Source organism: Lotus japonicus, chromosome 4 (genome assembly GCF_012489685.1).
Source record: "Lotus japonicus ecotype B-129 chromosome 4, LjGifu_v1.2".
Classification (NCBI taxonomy): domain Eukaryota; kingdom Viridiplantae; phylum Streptophyta; class Magnoliopsida; order Fabales; family Fabaceae; genus Lotus; species Lotus japonicus.
This window is the reverse complement of record NC_080044.1, coordinates 40,583,642-40,599,147: the sequence shown is the minus strand read 5'-3', so window position 1 is coordinate 40,599,147 and position 15,506 is coordinate 40,583,642. Positions and strand designations below refer to the sequence as shown.

At 39.6% G+C, this 15,506-nt stretch overlaps 1 protein-coding gene and 2 long non-coding RNA genes across 4 annotated transcripts in view; 2 read left to right on the top strand and 1 right to left on the bottom strand.

Moving 5' to 3' along the window:
• Positions 1–3,841, top strand: part of LOC130710045 (PH, RCC1 and FYVE domains-containing protein 1) — a 30,058-nt gene extending 26,217 nt beyond the window's left edge. For both annotated transcript variants that reach the window (XM_057559198.1, XM_057559199.1), the window contains exon 9: positions 3,370–3,841. In XM_057559198.1, the coding sequence (XP_057415181.1) occupies positions 3,370–3,460 (91 nt within the window). In that variant the 3' untranslated portion in view covers positions 3,461–3,841. The remainder of the gene's footprint in view (positions 1–3,369) is intronic.
• Positions 3,842–6,830: 2,989 nt separating this feature from the next.
• On the bottom strand, positions 6,831–8,881 carry LOC130716151 (uncharacterized). Its single transcript, XR_009011878.1, has 3 exons — positions 8,392–8,881; positions 7,403–7,665; positions 6,831–7,302 (listed from the first exon to the last, which is right to left on the bottom strand). It is a non-coding gene; the product is annotated as an uncharacterized LOC130716151 (long non-coding RNA).
• Positions 7,203–15,252, top strand: LOC130716153 (uncharacterized). The gene is made up of 2 exons (XR_009011879.1): positions 7,203–7,326; positions 14,786–15,252. It is a non-coding gene; the product is annotated as an uncharacterized LOC130716153 (long non-coding RNA).
• The last annotated feature ends 254 nt before the right edge of the window (positions 15,253–15,506 follow it).

Below are 15,506 nucleotides of genomic sequence, written 5' to 3'. Positions count from 1 at the left end.
CATTGGATTCACCATTCTGGCGATGATAAACCATCGTTGGAAGAAAGGACAGAATCAATAGAGCCGGCGGGCCCAGACTCATCTTGAACGGTGGGGGAATCGGGAATCACGACAACGGACGACGAAGAAACTTCCCAGTTCGTTGAAGAAGAATACACTTCTAAACAGAAGATGCTATTACTATTTAATGACATTCTGGGAAATTTCATGCAAGAAGATGAACAAAATGAAGAAAAAAGGAGAAAAGACACAGAAACAACAATCAGAGGAAAGAAAAGGCAAGAAACTAATCCGAAAGAGGCTCGTACGAGTAAGTGGCAAGAACGTGGGCTAAGGGGAAGCACCGCGCAATGACGACGACCGGAGCAAAGTCAAATCAGAAACTGGAAGAACTGGAGAAAATCAGGAATTACAAAAGCTTGAAACTTGGAAGCGGAATATGGAGAATGACGGTGAAAGGGATTTTTATAGGCAAGGCAAAAGGAGAGAGAATGGGAGGAAAGAGGAGTGTGAACCGTCGTGTACTAAAAAGGACAGAATTTTGAAAACCGAAACGGCATGATTCAAGGTTTATACCAATCAGGCACCCCCTTAAAACGCGCGTGAATGACAACTGTATTTATTGCTAATGATGGCAAATTTTTGGGAAAGTGTGGAAGCGTGTGTCCGTAAGCAAAAAGTGATTGATGTTTGATTGACAAGCGGCGGGAAGACCGCCGCTTAAACCCTTAAAACCAGGAAGTGAAAAGATAGGCTTGAAGACTAAGACACCTCAACCCGTTGGCGGCGAGTTTCGTGTCTTTTGGGCTTATGGACCCGGGCGGTCTTTGGACACTCAATAGGAACTGCGAGATTCGACTACTATGAACACACTGTGGGCTTGGCGACATTCATACTCTACTTTAAAGAACCGATGACGCAGTAGGACACTTCAACTCATTAACATCAAGTTTCGTGTCTTGTGGGCTTGTGGACTGGGCGGGCTTTCCTCAACCTATTGCCCGCTCGGGACACTTCAGAAACATGGCGGGATATAGCCGCTTGAGACACAGAAGACCCTCATGGGGTTAAATAGACACCTGTCTTACTCGTGGTCTCATGCCAGCTATTAGATTCTTCCTCTTTTGTCTTATTTACATTAGGGTTTAGGCCTCGGTTGTGAGACCCAAATGTAAGAATATTCTAGATAAGGACCACACCCACTATAAAAGGGGAGGTCCTCACCTTGTACTAGACACCTTTTTGATCTTTAATGAGAATATTTCCTTATTTTACATCATCTTTCCATTTATGCTCTGCTAGGGTTTAGTCAGTGTACCTTTCAGACCTAAGTAAGCTCTAGTACGGAACAAATCAAGTATTTTCTTTCTTCCTCTCTTCTTCTCTCTAGCTGCGACTCCTCTTTCTTATCGTGAAGGGGAATAATGTTTTTCTCCTTTAAATAGGAAGGAGGGACAAAGATGAGTGGATGAGAATGCTTTGCATTTTTGTCCACTCATTTGGGCCAAGTGTTCTTCCATAAGAGTTTGACATTTGACCCGGAAAACTTTATTCGTATGGGAAAATTTTCTTTTTGGAAAAAGATTCCGTGTGGAAAAAGAATAATAATAGACGAAATGAAAATTTGAAACAAAGTCCCGAATATTTTTATTTGTGACCCAGAAGTTCCCTAAAAAGCCTATGCGGAGATTAAGGAAAACTTCCCCGGGTTTCAGAAATAAACCCTTTCGATATTACAATCGAAAGTTCTGAAATCGAACACACAGTCACAATCAGACCCTGCCAGGTCTTATTCCCGCTCCAATTTCGAATATGCCGAATCGTAGTCAGGTTGTGAATATGATTGGGACTTAGCATTTGAAGTGGCTACAACTCCATAGATACACATGCCTGTAAAATATTTTATATCATTTCACTTGTCAGTTTTAACACATACTTGTCTCAACATCCTTACGCCACCACAGAACCTTAGGCGTAAGTCAGAATTTAACTCATAATAATAGTAATAGAAATCTAGGTCTTACAGAGGACAGGGGTAAAAGGACATTGACTCCTGAAAAGTGGAGATGTATGCACAACAATTAGGAGGGTGATAACATGTATATCTTTTTTCAAGCCAAAAAAGTTTTTGTGAAGATTTCATAGAAGATCCTCCTTGTGAGGAGCTTCAAAACCTTCAGGTTTTGTCATGTATTTATCTTCTAAGTTCCCATTTCAGAACGCAGTTTTAACATCTAATTACTCGAAGTGAAGATTTTCTGCAGCTACAATACTCAGAGATAACTTTGATAGTGGTAATCTTAACAATAGGAGAGAAAATCTCTGATAATGAAGATTTTTTGCTAAAACCCTTCCACTACAAGTCTTGCCTTGTATCTTCTCCGCTATCAGATTCTTCATTTAGTAGGGAGAAAAATACTGTTGTTTCGGGTAATCTCCAAAATCATTTAATGCCACAACCAAGGCATAATGAGAGAGTTCTCATCAAGCCACATATCACGGTCGTGGTCCGTTTTTGCTGGAGCTTTCTTTTCTAGGTGATTGTAGAGGCCAGAGATGGTTTGAGCATCTGGGGAGAAAAACATGAGAAGCAACGATAGTTAGTAGTAGAGGGAGAACTATATGCCAATCCAACAACAACAAAAGTCTTATCCCACTAAGTGAAGTTGACTAAACTAAGTGTGCCCTATCCATTGAGAACAACTGCTGGTTTTTGAGAACAACTACTTGTTGTTGTTGCTCTAATTTTATTCTCTTTGTGTTTGAATTCTCCTTGTATTATGGGTTGAGGTACCCCTTGTACCAATATTTATAATGCACCTTTGGCCTATAAAAAAGAAAGATTTGAATGGCTTGTCATTAGACATAATTGAGATAAGAGATTATTTAGTTTGGATAAACTTCTTTAACTAGCACATTGGAAATGAAAATTTAAAATGATATTTGCATTAACTATGTTTCGTCTAAATAATAGCTTCCATGTATGTTTAAAATTAGCTTCTATATCTCAATTTTACTTGTCCATAAGCACCTATGAATTAAAAGGACATTTTCGTGAGTTTAGAACGAAATGCTTAACTCAATTGAAAAACTCGCGTTGGATAGAAGCTAATCTAAATTGGGCACACCTAGACATTTATTTTATTTTACTTATCAGTCTTATTTAACCTTTCGGGTCTTAAATGAATGATAACGAGAACGCATTTTATTCTCATGCAAGTGTGGACATTCGTTTATTTTATTATTATATTGTTTTTGGGGTCAGCCACATTTACCTTCGGGATGTTGTAGAATATTTTCTTCATCTGTTTTTCGGGTAATCCGATTTCCTGCACAGTTAATTAACTCATTCTAAAAATGTTTTTGCAGTCGAAGGCATTACACGGAAGAACAAGCTGAAAAGTGGTGGGCTGAAAATGGAACCAAGGTATTGGAGCGGCACAATATAGTTGCCTTATAGAATGCAAGAGAACCTGTTCTGTTTCCATGATCAAAAAGTCAAGCGTGATTGATATGTGACGCTGTGGAAACATTAAGTTCTTTTCTTTTTCCCTCTTTGACAATTAGCAGGGGTCTTTTGTCCAAAATTGACAGGTAGAATACAAATTTATGGAAAAAAAAAACCACGGTAGGAAGAAAACTTAATATCCCGAAAAGTTCTAAACCCTTCCTCGCCCTCCTGAAAAAACAAGAGTATAGAGGTGTAAAATTTTCTTTTCTGTACTCTCAGTGCAATTCATCGGGGTCATTTTCTTTTCTTTTCTTTGTACAACAGTGCAGATGCGTGTATGTTTCCTTGCAGCTGAGGATTATTTTATTCAGTTCTTTTTGGCCTTCTCTATAGTTAGTTCTCTGAACCATGTTACCGTGCATTTTGTCAATGTATTAATTTCATGCAGAACATTGCAAGGCACTGCACCCCACGTCACATCCCATGCTCTTTGCATTCTGCAGCTAAACAGTTATGCTTAAGCAAGGAGGATTGTACGATGCATGCATCTAAACTTAAAAGGTGCACACTCAGGTGCCTTAACACAAATGAGTGTAATTTACATGACTTATGTGTTCCGGTAATAATGAAACATGTTTTAAATGAGGTGGTATGATTAATTCAGAACGGAATTTTTATATAATTGCTAAAGTGCCCTTCTTTTATTTTTGGCTTAATCCAGTTTTTGGTCCCCAACCTTTTACATATACAGGGCTTTCGTCCCTCGCCGGCGTAAGTGTGGGGACGGGTTCCTCTTATTTTGCAAAATGTTTGGCTTTCGTCCCTCCGATCGTTTGGGTTAACGCCGGAGCTCTGGCGGCTGATGTGGCCTTGCCACGTCCCTGACACGTCAACTAATGAGCCCGGTTGGAATTTTTTTTTTCTTTTTCATTTAAAAAAAATAAGACACACTTAATTAACTACTTAATTTCCTCTTAATTATTTACATATTTTAAAAATTAAAAGGCAATCGCGATCAAATGTCAAGGGAATCGCGATCTGGTTCGAGATCTTCTTCCAGCATTTCTGTTCGACGCAGAATGATACGACGTGCGAGGTGTAATTGTAGAGAGATGGTGGTGTATTTGACTTCCCTCACTGATTTGAACCTGGATAGAAATTTCTGGAGATGCAGAAATTTCTTGGTAAGTCATTTCTGTCATGGGTACTGAAATTGTCATTGTTCTTGTTAATTTCTGACCCTAATTAGTAAAGTTGTTTTGTGTGACCCAATTGTTAAGTTCAAACGCATCATAACGTTTTTAAAATCTTATTTTGATCATAACAATTTTATAATAGAAGTTTCTTTGAAAATTTATTCACTGATAACATTCTTAATTACAGGAGAAACTTGGCTCTATATCACACGCCTCAACGTTCTATCACTTATTAAGAAGAAAGTTTTTTCTCCGGGAAAAGAAGGAACCTTGCAACTACTGTACCCTAGTTGAAAATTCTGATCGTTCAATGACACATCATCAGTCAGATATTTCAAGCAATATTTTGAGCGCCAAAGACTCAGTTTGATTTCAACCAGTTGTCTCACATTCAAATCTTACGACAATCACTTGAATTTCATTCAAACTAAATCAGATGAAGACAAACCTTGCTTTAGCAAAAGGCACGCTGACCAACGAGGAAAAGTACAAGCCGTCAACATCAAATTGCCAAATTGTCTCTTATCTGAAAAGTAGCCCAAAGTCTATCACCACCTACTAGCTGACAAACATCACCTTTCAAGCTAAAGGATAGACTTGCTTCAGAAGTAACATTTAATGAAGCTACCAACCAAGCCAATTGAATCAACGGTCCGATATTAAAACTCAACGGCTATCTCAACGATTGGATTGTGTCTCACAACGACTACAACACTAGCAAGCAAGTATTTAAGAGATCCTTGAAGATCTGAAGACAAGAAGAATTAACTCTGAGAATCCAAGCATTCAAGCATTCATATTCAAACTTCTCAACAACATTCAAAGCTTGAGCAGATATTCCCAAGTGTCAAACACAAGTTATAAATTCTGCCCAGTGGAAGAGAAAACCTCGTACCTTAAAAGAGTCACATCTTTTATTCTCTTCACACTATTGTAGTAACTCTGAAGTGAATTCAATAGTCAAATCTGAACCCAAACACTTAGAGTTCCAGTGCCATAAAGTCTCTACCCTCACTCTTGAAAGAAGAGAACCATTGTAGAGTATCATAAATCTTTGTAAGATTTAGGAGAAGTCATGTACAATACTTATAGGAGGAGTCCTGCAGAATACTTGGAGAAGTCCGTGATAATACTTGGAGAAGTCTTGGATAATACTTGTATTGGAGAATTCCTTGATACTTGCTAGTGAAAATCTTGGTGGTGGCCAAGTACTGGACGTAGCCCAATCGTTTAGGATGAACCAGTATAAATCTCTGTGTGCTGATCGTTCTGTTCTGTTTACTGTTTTACTTCCGCTGCACTTAAACAGATTGTGAAAAGTCACTCTTAAACGTTTTGCCTAAGAACTAATATTCTTTTCATAAAACAAAGTTTTAAAAAGTAATTTTCAAGAACACAATTCAAACCCCCCTTTCTTGTGTTACTTTATTGCATCTCACCAATGACTGTGGGTTTTTTCTCTGGGATGATGAGTCAGGCTTGGATGGTGCATATAGACAAAATGCAATGGAAGTGATGAAAACATTTCAAGAATTGGAGGATATGAAGAGGGTATTGGTAGATAGAAAGATGGAATTGGAGGACACCAAGAGGAAGTTGGAGGACACAATGAGCAAGTTGGAGGATAGCAAGTTGAAGATTGTGAATCTCCAATGAAACCTGAATTGTGAAATTCATAAGAAAAACATGGCATTTTTCACATGTGTTTTGTTGTTTGTAGTGTTTGTATGAGTTGTGTGTAATGGAAAGTCCATTCCATAGATTGGATTGTAGTGGATGTGTAGCCAAGTATGTAATTAGTGGATTGTAGTGTTGTACCTAATCCCTGGCTAAATGTAATGATTGTAGAACCTTGTTTGAAGATTTGAAGCCAAGATTGTATTGAAATGTACCTTGTACCACCACTGAATGGAATGAATATTTTGGATCTCATCCTTGTTTGAAAAATTGTATTTGGCATTCGTTCCTATGAATATTTTTTTTAGTTGGATGTCCTCCTTGTGTATGAAAAACATTTTGGTAGTCCCTGAAAAATTGTATTTGATGGAATGAATGATGTTGGTTATAGTCCTTATACACAAAGTGTATTTTGGTATTAGTCCCGGCAGTAACATACTATTTTGGCTGTAATCCTCAAAAGTTAAATACTCTTTGAATACATTTGGTATAAAACTCTGCCAATAGGTATTAATGATTTATACTGTATTAAAGAAGAGGAAGGTACATTAACATCAGCTTCATAACTTAGTCAGAAAAGGCAGTGCCACATGTTTAAATAGTAGCCTAAATAGTATTACAAAATGATAGTGGTCCATCCACTACAAATCCTAAAGAGGCCAAATGGCATTAGTTGTCCACATTCAAACATTAAAGAGCCAACATTAAAAACACCATGTTGCCATGTGTATGTCTAATAAACTATTACATCATATTCAAAGGAAAGATTCCCTTTGAAGCAAATAAAAAGCAAACAGAAACTTTCAGGCTCCTCTTCAATTATTGTCTCCCAACTTCTCTCTCTATAGTAGCTGGAACCTGATTCTTCTCCTCTACTTGTCATGCACTGTCTCTTCCATTAGCTTGATTTTCCTACACTGGATCTGCAACTGGATCATTCATCCCTTGATTTTCATGCAATGGATCATTCATCCCTTGCTGTTGTAGTGAAATTAAAGTTCTGTAAGTTATAAGTATTTGCATATGTATATTTTTGAAATATCATGATAATATCTTCAGATCTTAAAAGAAAACTTACAATAGGTGTAACGCCCCGATTTCTCGAGTGTCACACAGTAACCAATTAATCCAAATGAAAGCAAAATAATTGTTCAATGCTTCCCGAACTCAGTACTCTCAACCCAAAGAGAAAAATGAATGTCTCTCAACCCAATCCTATTCCTTGGCCTCTTCCTCTTTATCTCCTTCCTCTTCATCAGAAGTGTAGTCGTCATCCGGTAGTGGCTCGTCACGGAGTATCAGCTCCTAAGAATGGGTCGTCGCCGTTATATTCACGACCATCTACCCCCCCCCCCCCAAATAAACACATAAACAAATAGTGCAAGGGTCAGGTTACAAATCAAACATGAATACACATCTCACATCACATATTATCTCTTACTTTAATAGGGTATCATAGAACAGTTAGTCACCTAGGTATTTGGTTAAACTAACGGTCCTCACTTCATACAACCACCTCAACACCTTGGCCAATCTCGAACATCCGCTGATGCACAATCACAAGGGGACCAACACAGTCGACCCAAGTCACGTGGAGACCAACACAGTCAATCCACAAATATCAGGGAGACCAACACAGTCAACCCCTATCCCATGACTCAATCATGGTTATCACATAAAGACCAACACAGTCAATCCACAAATTCACCCTCGCGTGCAAGTAACCGTTTGTCTCTAACGGCACCATCGTTCTCATGGTCCATAGCCTACTCTTAGAAATATTTCCCATAAATCACATCACACTACTTGCAAGCGATTAATCACATCCTAATCTCATGTCACTAAGTTAAGCAACAATAATCACGATCTCATAAGCATCATGCAAGAATCATATCATACAAGTCTCATAGAGAATAGAATTTCACGGTTAACATGTCATCATGCTAATCAACAATCACTTAAGCATATTATCACACATGGTCACATATTCTCATGCATCACACAAAAACCAGCAAGTAATCATGGCAAAAACCTAAGCTTCTACCCTTTTCCAAAACCAGCCCTTACCTTTGCCTTAAACTTGAGAAGAAAAGATGAAAGATGAAAGATGAGGAAGATAGTCCCTTGCCCTTGATCTCCCTTGATCTCTCTCGGCCTCTTCTTCTTCTCTTTCTCGTTTCTCCTTCTTTCTCTCTTTCTCGGTCTTTCTTTCTCTCTTACGGTCTTTCTCTCTTTTTCTTTCTTTCTGTTTCAAAGTGAATGTGTGTGTGTAGAATAGGGTTTCTATCTCAATCTTATCACTCTTTAAAAAACTGAATTCCCCTCCTCTTTCTCTAAAATCAAAGGTAAATTTGGACTGTACACTGTACAGGCAGACCTGTTGGCACTGTACAACCAGTCCTTTCCCTGGCACTGTACAGCCAGACCTTTGCTCACTAAAATTCAATTATCTTGAGCTACAGACATCGGATTGACACGAAATCAGTTGGAGAATTTAGCTAACTCAGAGAGCTACAACTATCATGAAGGAAGCTTCTCCATAAAAGGTCGTTAAGACCTCTTAAAATTTCATACAAAGTCACGGACGGATACTCAAACAACTCAATCTTTATTTTTGAAAACAAAATCTTATCATATCTCTTAGGATTTAAAAAAAAAAAAAGATAAAACTCTTATCTTCTAAAAAAGAAACCTGAAATCAATCAATTAAATCCCTTTTTAATAAAAAGAAACTCAATTTTTTATTAAAACATAAATATCTTCTCTCAATTTGTTGCAACTAACTCAAAACAAATCAAAATCATATCTCTACATCACTAAAACTCCTCACTTATTATGTATTTCTAAATAATAATAATAATAATAAAATTTAGGGTCTTACAATACCACCCTCCTTAAAATAGTTTCGTCCTCGAAACTACTATAGGAGGACACACCACGCTTCCATTGCGCACTCTGATACTTCGTAAGGATCGCTTGCATATGGCCTAAGCCAACTGTGTGTTAGATGAATCATGTCGAGGAGGGATCTTTCAACCTTCACGAGTTCGTCATCTAAGTTTACAGTCCACACAACATCAAACAAGGTTTCAGAGTCTAAGAACTCTAAAGGTTGAGCATCATGGCAATGACGCTCTAGACAATCTCACAAGTCAAGCAATCATCTTAGCAAACAAGTCTACCCAAATCTCACCGCGGAACTTTGAAAACACCTTTTTCAAAAACAAAACACAACGAGTTCGGAAACTCGTAAACCCAAAACCCTTAGTGCTCTGGTTTCTCAACCGGAGCTCTGATACCACAATGTAACGCCTCGATTTCTCGAGTGTCACGGGATGTTACAATAGGTTCTTGTACTACCTCAGTTGGTGGCTCAGGAGGTTGGGCTGTCTCAGCTGTATGCTGAGGAGCTTGTGGTGCCTCAGTTTCTGGAACTTCTTCAGTTGGCTGAGTTGTAGCTGTGTGCAAGTCATGATATTATGGCCTAGGGCTCCACACCTTCCACATCTGTGTCTAGCATTACTTTTGGATCCTTCCTCATCATCCTCATGTGGATCCCTCCTCCTAAGCTTTTTGGGCCTTCCAGGCTTCCTCCTGTACAATGGCGACAGAATTGGTCCATTTGGAGTGTAGGGCCACATTCTCTTTCCATTTATTGGGCTGATGCCATGTCCATAGGCTGCTTTGTAGGCTTCCCTCTTGTAGTAAGCATGGACATAGCTTTCTAGATCCTGGCCATTGAATGAGATTGCTGCCACAGCATGCCCACAGGGGATGCCAACTAGATCCCACCAATAACAGCTGTGGGATTTCTGCCTTAGGTCAACAATGAACTGATCTCCATCCAGCATAGACTTCACCTCAAACTTGGCATGTGCACATGCTTGTGGTACCTAGTGTTGGCTTCTTTAAGTCTCCCAAGTCAACCTCCTCAATGGCTTGGGCATGACCTAGCCAGTATACTTCTCTAATTTCTCATTCATTGCAGAAAACCTACCCATGATATTACTCCTGATCCAGTCAATCATTGTGAGAATTGGCTTGTCCCTGGCCAATAGTATTGTAGCATTGAAGGCCTCCGAGAGATTATTCATCAGTACATCAAACCTTGGATACATACTAAAAGCATGTTTGCACCATTCTCTTTTGGGATGAGTCATTAACCAGCCATGTGCTTCCTCACTGACCTCCTTCAACACTCCCTCATCTTTTCATCAAACAACTGTTCATATGTGGCCTTTGCTACCTACCTCATCAAATCCCTTATAAATACTCCACCCCCAAATTTCTTTTTGAAATTAGCATACAAATATCTTAGGCAGAATCTGTGTTCCACTTCGGGCATTAGCTCATCAAACACTTGCAGTAGACCCTGATGGGACAAGCAAATACACAACCCACAGTAAGTATACAAAATCATTTACATTTTGGATTTAGTCCTTGTAAACCAAATTAATTTTTGGATTTAGTCTGCTAAACCAATTGTTTTTTGGTTTTGGTCCTTGTCCAGAAATTAGTAATTGGAGTCCTTACTCCACACCTATTAGAGTCATGTATGTTACTAAGTCATTCTTTTTCAGACATATAAAACCTAAGTCATTTCTTGTAAATAGATTGAAAGGCCTAAAAAAAACAACCAAGCATGAAAAGCATGTAAAACCTAACCTTCTACTGGTCAGAGATAAATATCCATCTGCTCAGTCCTCCAATGTGAGCCAACAAGAGTTCCAAGAACCATTTCCAGCTTTCTTTACACTTTGACTCGACAATTGCAAAAGCTAATGGTAATATTGGTTGTTGGGGTCTCTTCCAACAACACACAGTAGTATCCCTCCAAACTGTGTCTTCAGATGACACCCATCCAGACCTATGAAAAGCCTGCAGCCAGCCACAAAACCTTTCTTGCACCCCTCTAAGCAGATGTAGTACATGTTGAACCTTGGTAGACTAAACTGCGCAGTAGGAGGAAGGCAATGAAACTTGTAGGAGTTACCTACTGATACTCTCTTCAATTCAACACTAAACCTGAACATAGTGGTGTATTTCTCAGTAGCATCCCCCTCAACTATGGACAAAGCCTTTTGCCTACCCCTCCATGCCCTCCATGGCGTCACTCCAGTTCTATAATGAATCCTCATCTCATCCACACCTTCACCGAGCCTATATTTCCTTGCAATGGTGACCTTTTCCTTAAGCTTGCTTGCAATAAAGTCATAAGTGGCACTCCTGTTGTTGTACACCCTACAACAAGTATGTTCAGGTTTCAGAGTTTTGATATTGTAAGTGTGCTTGCCTCTCACCTTGCTACATAATATCAAGAAATCACACATCCTCTTGCATATGACCTGTAAGACCTGGATTTTCAGAACAAGTTAAGTTTCCGACTCACACGTAGAATCAGTGTAAGCGTGGCAGGAGTTTGACATTTGAGAAAGATTAATGAAGAAGAAAGTTCAGGAATTGCTTGAGGTATGTTGCGTAGTCGCTGTAGGAATTAGTGCGAGTTGTCTGCACACCTGCCTTATGGCGAGCGTGTCCAGAATAGGCTATTTCGCTCTTAAAGCAACGTTTTGAGTGAGATTTCGAACTCTCGGAAAATTTAAAGATTCTCTTTATTTTTCCATCGACCAGCGTTTCATTTCGGAACTCTGGACTGTACGCACGATAGGTTTCACTTTTCGGATGTCCGCCGACGCTAATTTCTTTGCTTCGAAACCCTATTTTCGAGCAATGGATGAAGACTTTTTCTATTCGGGACTTCTAACGAAGATTCCGTCCGCATTGCCAGACTTGTTTCGACATTTCCAATCTTTCTTCTGTTGGAAGTTTTGTCGTTTGAGCATCACAGCAAAAAGTAGTTTTTCGGGACAGACTAACTTACGCCGCTTTTGGCGTTTTGGATATCGTTTTTCCCAAATCCTAGATATTTGTTTTGAGTTCTGGAATTCTGACGCCAGAATCTCTCTTAGAATTTCTCGGTGATCGTGCTGCAAAAATCGGAATCGCGAAATTTTCATTTTCCCGCGATTTCACCCGCCTATAAATAGCGCGAAAAAGCAAAATCCTCTCATTTTCTTTCTATTTGGGCCGCGAGTTTTGGGAGAGCAAGGGAGGAAGAGATTTTCGCGAAACCTTGACCAATCTTCGTGCAGTTCGTCCCTACTTCTAGGTATCAAGGTAACTAACACGATTCCTACCTCTGATTGTTGTTTCTGTTGCGTTTCTGAAGTCGTTTCTGTGCTCTAAGTTTTGAGCTTTTTCTAAAATTGTCCGATTTCTCTGATTTCTCGCTTGGGTTATGTTCCTTATGTTCCCCTGAGTCTAAAACCTCTGTCAGTAAACTCTGATTGCGATTCAGTTGTCCAGGATCTGAAAAATTGACTCAAAACTCTTTTTGTCTCACATTTCGAAACTTTATTGTCGTAAAGCTATAATCTGACTTCATGCCTTTAGGATTTTTTGTCACGGATGTCATGAGGATCGTTGCTGTCAAATTTGTTTTCAGAACTGATAACTTTGAAGTTTTGAGCCTTTATTTTGGACCAAAATGCCCCTGGATAGTCGTATTTCGGCCCGATTGTCCGAAAATTGTTCTGACAGTTTCTTTGCCTTAGTTTTACCCTAAAACTACCTTGTGAATTGATTTGGTCAAAGAAAAAGAGCCGAAGCCCTTTTTCCTTTGTGGCCGTGACCTTGTAGTGTTGGGGAGGGAGTTTTCGTTTTCGAAAACTTGTCTTTTCGTACCCGATTGTCGTCTTCTGAAGCTTTAATGCTTTGTCTATCGTTTATGTGTTGTTTTGTGATCGAACTAATCGATATTGTTCGGATTCTGCTTTGTTTTCTCCGAGGTTCAATTGAAGGAACTTTGGAAGGTTCGGAGCACTTGAGTGAAGGAGCTTGTGATTTCGAAGCTGGATCAGCTCGAGGTTAGGGCAACTTGCTATATTTAGCTATGATTGCATGATAGGCGTCGATAAATTCGACTTATGCTTTATCTGATGTTGTATATGATGATGATTTCTTGTTATGATTGTTTCATAACTTATGATATTGATGATGTGTTGAATTGAGCGTTTTGACGCAACTTTGGAGTGGAGGTTCATTGATCCGGTGATCTTTGACATTTCGGGTTGGATGAACAAACCTAGGCAAGTCCAAATGTGGGGTTTGAGACTTAGCCATTTGTTGGGATTCGTTGGAATTCCTAGACTTTCCCCGGGAAATGTATTTTAGGTGGTTGATTTTTGGAAACTTAGAATGATAGAGCTTTCGAAAAATAAAGACTTGGGAAACTTAGACTTTGAGAAATAAACTCATAATTTGACTAATTTGAATTGAAATCATTTTTATTAACATTTAAGCATAGGAGAACTGAAGGGGAAAAATATTTACGAAAGGCGGGGGAAAAGTCGACCTTTGTTGTGGGTTTGGAAAGTTATCGGAATTGGGAAAGCCACTAAGGTGAGCTATGGTGATGATTGAAAGTCACCGAGTACGTTAGTACTCTTGGGGAAGTGTTATGGAGCCGTGTTGTATTGACCGACACCTAGTGCTCTTGTTGTTTGGGCTGTGTTGTATTGACCGACACTAACTCTTGGGTTGTTTTGAGTTTGGGTCGGAGCAGTTTGTTGTTTGGCTATCTAAAGGATAAGCCGGGGGAACTATAAGTTTCCAAGTACATTGGTACTCCTTCGCTCGTTGAGCAGTTTATTTAGCCATCCAAAGGATGAGCCGGGAAGCTTCACTGAGGCGTGAGACTTCGTGAAAGCATGGAACTTCACTGAAGCGTGAGACTTCGTGAAAGTGAGTAAGCTTCACTGAGGCGTGAGACTTCGTGAAAGCAGAAACTTCACTGAGGCGGGAGACCTCGTGGAGACGGGAACCTTCGCTGAAACGGGAGACTTTGCGGAGGCGTACACCTTTGCTGAAGCGGGAGACTTTGCGGAGGCGTGCAACTTCACTGAAGCGTGAGACTTCGTGAAGGCGCAAAACTTCACTGAAGCGTGAGACTTCGTGAATGTGTGAGATTTCACTGAAGCGTGAGACTTCGTGAAAGCGTAAGACCCCATTGAAGCGTGAGACTTCATGGAAGCGTGAGATTTCATCGTCGTTTACCCTAGGGCAACGACAGGGAACATTGGTTTAGTTGGATACGTGTGTGTTGGGAGGACGATACATTGTTTGACTAACCTTATCACCTAACTTCATATATTGAGATTATGATGATTTGATGTTGATGAACATCGTTAGGTATTAATGATTGAACTGTGTAGGAGATTCGAGAACATGTTATGTATATACCTTAGAGTAGGCAATACATAACTTATATGTATATATATACAACATATGTATATATCCCCTTTATCACAAGTTGATTGTATATCTATTGTATTCTGTAAGTTGACCCTAGCGCCTTGGCTTTGTTTGTATGTTTGTGTTTGGGCGGTCGGCCTGCTGCCAGGCGTCTGTCAGCCGGTTCGTGATGATTTGTTGTGCGGGAAAGACCCGGAGCGGAACGACTATTACTGAGGCTTTCGACGAGGACCCGGACTTCATGCCTGATCGAGGGAGGGTCGATGATAGTAGTGTGGGGTATGGGTGGTTAGAGTCTTTTGGAATTGGTTGTTACTGTAATAGCTCTGATTCGTTTTGCTTTTGTGACAAGTAGGTTCCCGATGCATGGCTTTTTGTGTGGTTCTCTTACGGAGGGATCACAGTGAGTCAGTCGGACCATAGGGGTCTTTGCTTAGGCCATTTGAGGCCGACTTTCTCCTAGTGGTTTGTAATTATACTTTTTCTCACTCACACTTCTGGATCTGTAAATATTTGCCTACGGGCACACTACTTTGGAGTCACTGCGAGTGTGTGTGACGTGGAAGTGCAGCTGAGGCTGTACATGTTTATATTTGATGTATATTGGTTAGTTTAGTGGTTGGGTTATGTCTTTATCTCCTTATCGCTTTATTTACAAAGGAATCAAAAAAAAAAAATTTATTACCTGTTTTCCGCGTAAAGTTTATTTTTTGGTTACTAAAGTGACACCTGGAAATCGGGGTGTTACATGGCCCTAACTCTAATATCATCATTTTTTAAGAACTCCAACTCCCTCCCATTAGTCACTAGATACTCCCTCAAAGCTGCTTTAAATTGGCTCAATGAGGTAAATTTCATGCCAAGTTTGA